The 11954-nt window shown below is 37.6% G+C and overlaps 1 protein-coding gene across 1 annotated transcript; it reads left to right on the top strand.

The window, feature by feature from the left end:
- The first annotated feature begins 5439 nt into the window (after positions 1-5439).
- Positions 5440-6020, top strand: LOC104104109 (uncharacterized). The gene has a single exon (XM_009612112.4). It carries the CDS (start codon positions 5601-5603, stop codon positions 5808-5810), a length of 210 nt encoding a protein of 69 aa, XP_009610407.1. The 5' UTR covers positions 5440-5600; the 3' UTR covers positions 5811-6020.
- Positions 6021-11954: the final 5934 nt, after the last annotated feature.

The following is an 11954-nucleotide window of genomic DNA, read 5'->3' as shown; positions in this document are numbered from 1 at the left end:
CGCCTAGATAATGTGTCTATAGGAATATGCATGATGAATCTATGTTTAAATACCAACTATTAGAGATCCTGACTATAGGATATTGTTACTCACCTAGAAAGCATGTCTATAGGATAAAACACGAATAATTTCGAGTTTTCTAATAGCTTTTACTGCCCCATGGCACAAATAACTTAGAGATCATGTTTATAGGTTTTGTAATACCTATAATCTGCAAATGCGATAGTCTGAAACAGCAGCACTACCTATAGGACGTTTAAAACTGGGATCACATAGAAGCTATGTCTATAGGACTTAACGACTCTAATACCCCTTAATTCTGAAATTGCCTACTACCTGATATAAAAAATCTGCTCGCCTGCATTTGTTGTTGTGTGGAGGCTAACTTGAGCCGTTTATTGATTTTACGTGTAGTCCTATATATTTTGAATGTGCGCCTAATTTTATATTTTGAGCACCCTAAGTATAGTCTAGAACCACCCAAATAGTAGGTCCAAATCCTCCTGGACCATAGGCATGGGATGGGTAGTATGCGCATAGGATACGGTTTAGAATTGAACTAGAGCACTTTAGGTAAACAAGAACAACTTTAACATAATAATTAGGTAGCAAGAGATGTTAGTCTGTGCCCGCTGAATAATATGAGCAACCCCTACCCTAAGGGAGTTGCGAAGTATTATTTATGTTGCACGAGGTTATCCTTTAGGCTAAAAAACTTAGGACCCCTCCCCCCCTTTATATACCTCCCCCCTCATTTATATGTTTATTGGTCGCGCCTTGTTTCTTGAACTTAGAATAATTAAGCTGTATCATATAACCTCTAAAGACTTGTACTAATCACTTATATATATAGTTTAATTCCCTCACATGTGTGATTTTCTTCACACTTGTTTACATTGAAGTTGAATTTTTAAATTCCATGTCTTCCTTTACTAACATGATCACATAAGACAACCCAATATTCCTACATAGTGTGAATTTTGGCAGGGATCCACAGTTGTGGACCTCGAAGAGTGCCTAACACCTTCTCTTCGAGGTAATTTGAGCTCTTACCTGATCTTTGGTAACATAGATTAATGCACCTCAAAATCGTTAGATGGCAACTCTTTTCTTTTAATACCCATTTAAAAGAGTTGCCACATGTCGAAACCCGCTTTCGAGAGAAAAAAGGGCGCGACAAAAGCCATAGGAAACAATCCCAAACAATAAAGCTATAATCTTGAAATAACTATACAAAGTCAACCCAAAAGGTCAGCCCCATGCCCGCTCCTCAAAACCCGAGAAAAGTCACAAATCCTGAATACTCATTCGAGTATGCGTCCAACCATACAGGTTTCATCCAATTCTGACTCTGAATCGTGGTTCAAATCCTCCTTTTCATTTTAGAAAAGTTTTGCGAAAATCCCTAATTTTCTTCACTTAGATTCATCATTCAAATGCTAAAATCAAGGTTAGAATCATGAATAATAACCAAATCCGAATCAAAAATATTTACCCCAATCCAAATCAAGAAAATCCTCTCAAAAATCCTCCAAATCCGAGGTCTCAATCTCAAAATATGATAAAATGACTAAAATCCTCAAAATAGATTAATTAAGCATCTGCCAAGTAATACCATTCGCGATCACGGGACCAATTTTGCGATCGCGAAGCACAAATCAAAAACTGCCTTAGAAGACCTTACGCGAACGCGAGGACCTAGTCGCGAACACGATGCCTACCACTGATGAGCCTACACATATCCAGTCCCCCACACGCGAACGTGAAGGCTAAAAACCTAACGAACCCATTCGGCCTTCCCTTCTACGTGATCGCGACATCCAGCCTGTGAACGCGAAAGACACTACTCCCATGTTCCGCGAACGCGACATACCCTTCACGAACGCGAAGAGAAAACATCACCAACCACCAAACACTGTTCGCGATCGCGATACACCACCCTCGATCGTGAAGAACACTAGAACACCAAAAGACAGTTGATCCAAATCAAGGGGAAATGGTCTGAAACTCATCTGAAACACACCCGAGGACTCCCCCGGACCCCGTCCAATCACACCAATCAATCCCAAAATATAACACAAACCTACTCGAGGCCTCAAATCATACAAAATCACATTCAAACCATGAATCGCACCTCAATTCAAACTTAATGAACTTATCCAAATTTTCGAATTCAAAACTTATGCCGAACATGCCTAGACAACTCGAAATGACCTTAAATTTTACACACAAGTCCCAAATGACGAAACGAACCTATTTCAACTCCCAAAATCACAATCTGAACCTGATATCATTAAAGTCAACTCCCGGTTAAACCTATGAACCTTTCAAACCTTCAAGTTTCCAACTTTCGCCAAATATAACCAAATCAACCTAAGAACCTCCAAATCCAAAACCGGCCATACGCCTAAGTTCAAAATAACCATATGAACCTATTGGAATCATCAAAATACCATTCCCGGGTCGTCTACATAAAAGTCAAACTCCAATTAACTTTTACCACTTAAGCCTCCAACCATGGAACTAAGTGTCCCAAATCAATCCAAAACTTCTCTGAAACTAAATCAACCATCCCCGCAAGTCACACAACAACAAATAAACATAAGGAAAACATCAAATATGGGAAATGTCACGACCCCAAAATCCCGCCTTTAAGACCGCGATGGCACCTAGTCTCTAAGACTAAGTAAGTCTAGCACATGCTGAGAATTAACATAAATAAACAACTTAGCCACTAAATTAAACAGATAATTGACATAATAAAAGCTTAAACTGATCAATAGTCATACATTCCCCAAAATTGGTAGTAATGAGTCACAAGCTCTACTGAATAATTTTAGCTTCCTGCTCCAATTTTGAATTAACTTTCCAATAATCTCTTATTTGTGGAGCTTGAAATCTTATAGTTCTAATACTTTTCATTCGACTTCACCAACGTGCTTGTGATAATGATTTAAGAGTTAGGTTGGGCACATTATCTTTTAAATACAGTGTACCACCCTAAAAAATTATATAACTTTTTAAAATAATTAGCTACGTCACAAAGTACTATATTTAATTTGTAACAATATTTTTAGAAAACAAGACTTTTGTATAAATCTATTAGAAAAATTTGGGACTCCAAAATTTTTGGCCTAAAGCACTAGATTTAGTTGCTTTAGGCTTCAGCTGCCCCTGGTTTACAGTATTTCATCAGAATAATTAAAAGAAAAACAGAAATACTTGCATTTTAAAATGACCGAAAATTTGTAGACCGAATATTTAGATATTTTACATTAAAATACAAGAGTGGCGATTAATATATTTGTTCAATTTAAATTATATAGGAGTTTTAGTTCTGATACAATATTGTATAATAATGGCGTTTAGAATAATTTATTCAGAGAAAATAAAAGAAAAGAAAACCTTGCAATTCATAATGACTAAATATTTGTAGGCCCAGAAACAAAGAAAGGAAATGAAGATTGAACTGGAATGGGCTTAATCTTCTTATAGGCGCCGTGGGTAAATGGGCTTAGCATACAATCCAAGGGTTCATAGAAAATCAATGTGGAGTTCTGCTCTTAATAACCTAGCGTTTCTTGTTAAATCTGATATTGGGTGGAATCTTTCTCTTGTGTGTTTGTTTTCGTATCAATTCCCTACTTTAAGTTCTATTGTACAAGATAAAAATGAAAGAATATGTAAAACTTTTTATTTGTCGATGTAGCCTCTCGGTTATAAGTATGAACTCTGAATATACATACCCCTATTAACTTATCTCTAACTAAAGCAAACAAACGGACTCCAAGCAGGGGCGGAGCTAGTGTTTTATTTACGGATTCGGTCGAACCCAATAGTTTTGGTTTAAATTCTTTATTTTTTTTATGAAATTCATTAAATATGTAAAAAAAATTATTAATTTAGAACCTAATAACTTAAAAGGTCTAGAATCTTGATCATGGACTCGTGACATTACTACATACCATCATGCAACCCTTGTATCAAACGAAACATATAGTAATCAGTAATTAGTATTATAGTCTAATCAACATTTGAAAAAATGACTAGATTTGCACGTCAATAAAGTTATATAATGAATACCATGTTGATTTAAAAATTCTTTATCCACCTATCAGAGTTAATTATTTCGTAGTTTACATGCTGCGTGCACCATAACAATATACTACTTTTGAGTTGAGATTTATACAGACCGGTTGTAACTAGTTCGCCGTAGGTTTAACGTTGTTACATGCTTTTGGCAAAAGCAACTCTTTTTCAATCTCCATATAATACGTGAAAACAAATTCGGAGTAAAATAATAGTGCAAATGAGACAAGGACTCCAATGAAATATAATATGTATATAATATAGATATAATGTGACATATATATATATATATATAAAGAGAGAGAAAATTGTTGTCTCCATGCTACCGAAATGTTATCAATCGATCATTTAAAATAGATGCTTGCATGGATTGTCACATCCAACAACAATAACAACAATTAATCCAGTGTAATTTTACAAGTGAGGTTTGGAGAGAGTAATGTATACGTAGACATTACCCCTACCTTATGAATATAGAAAGATCGTCTCCTAGACTCTAAGTGAAAGTGAAAAGGAAATTACATCCAAATGACAAAAAAAAAAGCTAATTCCACATTTGCCTAACATGCAGTCCATGATTATCTAGGCAGGTTCTAACCAGTTGGGGCCATAATAGTTAATAATAATATATCATTCTTTTGTCAATTCTCTAATTAGCCTAAACTTTTCTGAAAGGGTACTGAAAGAACTTTTGACAAACCTTTAGTTTCGTAATTTTCCAACAAAGTTTTCTATTGCGTCTAGTTGAGCTGTGTTATATGAAAAAAATAACCAAAAAAAAAAAAAGTTACTCCAACAACCTAGTTCACATTATAACCATTTTAAGCGTTCAAATAATGCAATTATAAATCAATTTACCGAAAGAAATAAGTCTTCGAATTTGGCTTTACTTTAATATACGTACCTGTGCAATTTCGCGCAACGAATCTTCCGACTGATTTAAGCAAATGTTCCATTTCTAAGTCATTGTTTAAATTTTGTACTTATTTTATGGCCCTTAAAAAATTATCCCTTTTGGATAACATTAGACTAAGATCTAATATTTGCTCATAAAGTTTTTAGTTGGCTCGCAAAGTATTAGATCATGAACTAATGTGTGCAATAATTTATCAAATTGTAGATCGCGATCGAATATTTTATCTTAAAAAAATTACAACTTGCTTAAAAATGATCTTTAGACTGCCATCTAAAAGGTCCATAAATTTTTAAAAAAAAGATTTAATATTTGATCTAAAAAGGACAACCGGCGAAAATTTCACGAATATTCCTAGACCCGCTATTGTTTTCCTCAAAACGCACATGCATGTACATTTATTACGTATTAATAGACCTTATTCTGTTAACCAAAAAAATAAAACAAGACCTTACAACTTCTCTTACTTTCTCTTCTTGAAAAACCTCGCCAAAACATCGTATAACCCCCCCCCCCCCCCCCCCCCGACCAAACCTTCTCAAAATGCAAAAGAACAATTTCAATAGGATCAAAAGTGAGGAAACAAAAACTTAAGAGGATGTGTTTGTTCGTCCCATGTATTTGTAAAGAAGTAGAAAAAGAGCTAGGAAGAAAAGCAGCAGCAGGGGCATGTCCTTACTGTGGAGGAAAAGTACAAGCTATAGATGTAGAAAAACGTCTCAGATTCTGCTTTCTCCCCATTTGTTTTAGGTTCAAGAGGAAGTATATCTGTACTTTCTGTTCTAGGCGTTTGGTTTTGTATTCTTGATTAAAAGATAGTTAGCTCCTGTTGTGTTGTAATTTGTCTAATTTTGGTTAATAGAATGTAGAGGAGGAGGAAGGTGGTGTTGTATTCTTTATCAACTTCCTTGAAGGAAGTTTAGTTCTTTCTTCTTCCTCTTTATTTTTTTTTTTAAATTGTGTAATTTATAGCCTGCGATTAGTTTTACTTTCTTACCATTATTATTTTTGTTTCGTATCTTCTCTGTCAATTTAACTTTTTGTTCGGATCGGGAACCCGGGTAGTGCGGAATATAGCCAAACAACGGTATAATGACAATAACAAAGACAATGGAAGTTGATAACAACGACAATTAAAGTAGATAAAGAAGACACAAATTTAACGTGGTTCGGTCAAAGTGACCTACGTCCACAAGCGGAGAGAGGCAATTTACTATAATAATAAGAGTACAAAAGAGAGTACAAAATTAGAGTAAATACTCTAATTAATCCCAAATACCCTAAGGGAATAACCTCACAAGGTCACTCCAAAGAAAGGGTTCACACAAGTGCTTCCCAACACTAACTCTCATACAAAATACTCTTAATAAAGGAAGAAAGGAAGAAACAAGAAATGAACACTCAAGTCTTGTTGGTGTGTTTCCAAATGAGTAGAGAGTCTTCATTATATAGGAAGAGAAGAAAGAAATGCTTGGCCAATAATTGGCCACATCCTCTCAAAATACAAGGCCATTTATTTGGCCAACAAGGCCTTAAATAAAAGGCTCTAAATGTGCCAACAAGGCTCACAAATAAAAAACCTAAAAATAAGGCCACCTTTTACAAATCTCCACCTTGGCCTAATTTTGGCTGATATAGTAAATTTGCTTCACCTTCTCCGCAAAAGCCCCAATGGGCATATGTCAAAATTTAATGCCATCAAAATCACACAAGTTATCTGATACCGAAACTGTAATAGGGCCTATAACAGTGGAACCCAATAAAGTATACAACGAACCAGATCTGTGTGCTTTCATGATCACAAGAGCATCTTGAAAAACTTTTAAAACTCCACCTTCACTAGTGAATTTGCACCCAAAGGGATTCTAAAGTTCCCAAAGATATGAGATTTTTCTTCAACTCAGGAACATATCTAACATCGGTGAGAGTTCTCACCACATCATCGTGCATTCTGAACCGAATTGTACCTTTGCCAATAACGTTGCAAGTAACATTGTTACCCAGTTAGATAACTCCACCTGTAACTGAATCATATGTAGAAAACAAGTCCCTGCTAGGACACATATGATATGAACAACCGGAATCTAAAATTCACTCATTGTCTAATCTGAAACTAGTTTCAATTGCTAAAAATATAGTTCCCTCAATCTCATCAGTTGCTACACTAGCTTCGGCGGTGTCAGTATTTTTGTGCTCATTTTTTCTTTCTTTATGCTTTTCTTTATTTTTCAGTTTATAGCATTCAGAGATATTGTGACCTTTCTTATGACAATAGCGACACTGTAAATTATTGTATCTAGATATGGAATCGGATTTACCCCTAACAAACAAGCCAACTTCCGCTTGAGTTCCACTAGCTTCCCCAGTAATATCACTATCTATCTGTTCTTTTGATTTTAAGATAGATTTAATATCCTTATAAGAGATATTATCCTTTGCATAAAGCATAGTATCTCTTATATGCTTAAAAGATGGGGGTAGAAAATAAAGCAGTAACACGGCTTGATCCTCATCTGTAATTTCAGCATCTATATTACTCAAATCCATAAGAATGGAATTAAAAGTGTCAAGATGAGAGAGAATAGAGGTACCTTCACCCATAAATACGAAAAAAATTATGCTCGCTAGTTAAAGATAGTATAGTATAATATCGTGTCCACAAGGATTGGATTTAAACAGTGTTCTCGTAGTTTGTAGCTAGATTGCTACCCAGAAGGATCAATAATGAAGATTTATATGAATTCTAACTACAATTAACTAAGAATCTAAAGCTATTGACTAATGACAATCGCAACAAAGGTAAGCAAGGAAGTTATCAATGGGAGAAAATATGGGTTGATAGGATAGGTACAAGATAATTGTTGGGATCTAATTCTAGATAATTTACTACTAATGATCAAGTGAGTCTCTCGAATTCACTCAATTATCAGTACAATTGTTTAGTAGAAACTCCTCTCTTGATTAACTCTCAACCTCACAATATGAACCAATTTAAGCTCGGTGAAGATATGCAATAATTTGTAATGGATTGGTCTTTAGGATAACCTCTTTCGATTATCCTCCTAACTAGGTTTAATCAAGGATTCAACTAGCCTCTTTTGATTACTTCGAAGAATCTATGAATTCAACCAACAATATAGTGCAAATATATCACAAGTTATATCTCTCTCGATTATAAGAACAAGTGAACATAGGTGCAACAATTTAATCTTCCCAAAATGATTCAAATACATAAAAATAGAGTTATAATCAACAAATAATCATCAATACACCAAATCCATCAAAAACCAAAAGGTTATACTCCATAGACATGGAGAAGTTCTTCACAAATGAAATAAAAGTAGATGGAAACATAAATACAATCCAAACCCGGATCTTGAGTGTGGAAGGAATGATGAAATCCTTGTGCTTGTACTCTTCAAACTCCTCCTTAGCCTCCTTGGCCTCCCTAGGTCGAAATCTATCCAAAAGTGCAGAAATGGTATTTTTCCCGTGTTTAACTATCCCCTAAATAAACCCCAAACGAAAACACCCTTTTAGTAGCATTGGGAACATACTCTAAGAATTTTGCACTACCGCGCCGCACCATGCGGCGCGCTTGTGGAGAATTCCAGAACATTTGCAAAATCACTTTCTGGGCACATTTTGCACAGCCGCGCTGCGCCTCGCGCCGCGGCAGTTAGGAATTTGGGAAAATGTAAAGCATAAAAGTTGTAGCTCTTTTAAATAGATTTCCAACGATATAATATGGAGCCCAAACGGATTTCTAAGCAAAACGTTATGTGCATTTTACTGGATAATGCGCAGTATGCCTGTTCGATTCTTCGTTTCGTTCTTAAAGTGCACTATCATCCGTTGATCTCCGAACACGATTCCAACTTAATCCTTGGACTTTTACTCAGACTTCAAAGCTCCAGAATAGCTTGAATTCATTTCATAACATCTAAATAACTCGGAATCACTCCTACACAGTATAAAACACATAATAAGTGTAAAACGCTACTAATTAAAGCTCAACATGGGTAAAGTGCAGTAAATTAGAGTGCAATAAGAGACTAAAATACAGGATTATAGCCTACCATCAGGCTTTGGGAAGAAGATATAACATTTACGGATGAAGATACGGACGGACTACTACTGCCGCATAATGACGCACTAGTAATCTCTTTAAATGTGTTAAACTTTAAAATTAAACGTGTTTAAGTGGATCCAGGAAGTTCTGCTAATATCATACAATGGAGAGTTCTGGATCAAGCTAAACTCACCGGGAGCATCATCCCGGTGACAAAGCTCCTTGCTGGATTCAACCTCGCAAGCGTAACAACCCGAGGGGATATTTTACTGCTCATAGAGGCCGAGGGCGTAACAAAGACGGCTCTCTTAGAAGTAGTAGATAGAGACATGGGCTATAATATCATCTTGGGAAGGCCGTGGCTGCACGAGATGAAAGTTGTGCTTTCTATGTACCACCAATTGCTGAAATTTTCCACACTTGAGGGGATCAAATAGATGAGAGGTGATCAACTGGCCATAAGAAAGATGAACGCAATATCGACCTCCCAGAGCAAAGGAAAGAAACCTACGGCATAGCAGTTACCGGAACCGGCTTCCGCCCCCGAACCGGAGGAAATTTCCCCGGGGGCAAGAGAGTCGGAGCAATATCATATACCAAGGTATTTACAAGTACCGGAAGAAACGGACGCAATGAAACCCACGGCAGAAGAACTAGAGCAGGCTGCACTGTTTGAAAAATTCCCAGAAAGGAAATTCCATTTGGGAAGAGGACTACACACAGAGCTCAGGTCAGATTTTATTGAATTCCTTAAAATTAACGTTGATTGTTTTGTATGGTCGCACGAGGATATGATAGGAATACCAACAGAGATAGTCGTGCACAAGTTAAGCTTGGACCCGAGCATACCTCCGGTAAGGCAAAAGAAGCGCCCTATTGCCGAAGCAAGAAATAAATTCATCAGAGAAGAGGTAACCCGTCTACTTAAGATTGGTTCAATCCGAGAGGTAAGACATCCGGACTAGCTAGCTAATATGGTACTAGTTCCTAAGAAGAGTAATAAATTTCGCGTATGCGTAAATTATAAAGATCTTAATAAGGCATGCCCGAAGGACTCGTTCCCATTGCCAAATATTAATCAAATGATCGACGCTACGGCCGGGCACGAGTTAATGAGTTTCCTCGATGCCTATTCTGGGTACAATCAGATCAAGATGAACCCAGAAGATCGGGAAAAGACTTCGTTTATAATAAATTATGGTACATATTGTTACAACGTAATGCCCTTCGGACTAAAAAATATCGGAGCCACTTACCAACGGCTCGTAAATAAGATGTTTGAAAAATAAATAGGAAAAACTATGGAAGTATATATAGACGATATACTCGTTAAGTCCCTGCATGCAGGTAACCACCTGAGACATCTGCAAGAAACGTTTGACAAACCGAGGGAGCACAATAAGAAGCTTAACCCCGAGAAGTGTGCGTTCGGGGTCGGATAAGGTAAATTCTTAAGATTCCTGGTCTCACAAAGAGGAGTTGAGGTGAATCCCCACAAAATCAAGGCCATAGAGGACATCCCGGATCAACTATTCAATGTAAAGGAAGTACAGAGACTCACACGCAGATTAGCGGCTTTGAGCAGGTTCATTTCCCGATCATCAGAAAAGTGTCATCGCTTCTTCGCACTGCTCAAAAATAAAAACAACTTCAAGTGGACGCCAGAGTGTCGGTAAGCCTTGAAGGAATTGAAGAGGAACCTGTCAAGCCCTCCATTGCTCTCGAAACCTAAAGAAGGAGAAACATTGCTGGTCTACCTGGCGGTCTCAGAAGTTGCGGTAAGCGCAGTTTTAGTCCGGGAGGAAAAAGGTATGCAATTCTCCACATATTACGTTAGCAAGATTTTAACGGGAGCATAAACCCGCTAACCACTTCTGGAAAAGTTGGCCTTAGCTTTCGTGGTAGCCGCCCGAAAGCTGAGGCCCTACTTCCAATGCCACCCCATAACGGTGGTGACTACTTTTCCTTTGAGGAATATACTCCATATACCCGAACTCTCAGGAATATTGGCCAAATGGGCCATTCAAATGAGCGAGTTTGACATAGAGTATAAACCAAGGACAACGATTAAATCACAAGTCCCGGGTGACTTCGTGGCCGATTTCACCCTAAGACTATTGCCTCTGGCCGCCAAAGAGGCAATAATGGTGTCAGAACTGGCACCGGGAGCCTGGACCTTATTCACGGATGGAGATACAAACGTGAAAAGGTCCGGGCTCGGAATAGTCTTGATCACGCCTTCGGGAAAAACCTTAAGGCAAGCCATCAAAATGATTCCTCTAACTAACAATGAAGCAGAGTATGAAGCTTTGATTGCATGGCTCAAATTGGCCTGGGGGCTCGATTCCGAAACCATCAACATCAAATGTGACTTACAGCTGGTGGTAAATCAGGTTTACAGAATTTTTGACACCAAAGATGAGCGAATGCAACGATATGTGGTAAAGGTTCAGGCCTTATTATCACGATTCCGAGAGTGGTCAATAACCCACATCCCGAGGGAAGAAAACGTGGAAGCAGATGCATTAGCAAATCTGGGCTCATCAACAGAAATCTGAGGACCGAAATTAGGTACGGTAGTACAACTAATGAACTCAGCCTTGGGCACAGAGAGTTATTATGAGGTAAATTCGACCAGTCTAGTGTGGGACTGGAAAAATGAGATAATTGATTATCTCAAGCTTGGAAAATTGCCCGAGGAACCCAATGCATCAAGAGCATTGCGCACCAAAGTTGCGCGGTATAGCTTCGGGAAAGGCCAGTTGTACAGAAAATCCTTTCAAGGCCCGTTGGCCCGGTGCTTAGGAGCATCAGAAGCCAATTATGTCATGAGATAAGTTTATGAAGGAATATGCGGCAACCACTCGGGCGCAGATTCTT

The sequence above is a fragment of the Nicotiana tomentosiformis genome, chromosome 11, assembly GCF_000390325.3.
Source record: "Nicotiana tomentosiformis chromosome 11, ASM39032v3, whole genome shotgun sequence".
NCBI classification, from domain to species: domain Eukaryota; kingdom Viridiplantae; phylum Streptophyta; class Magnoliopsida; order Solanales; family Solanaceae; genus Nicotiana; species Nicotiana tomentosiformis.
This window is presented reverse-complemented; position numbering and strand designations above follow the sequence as displayed.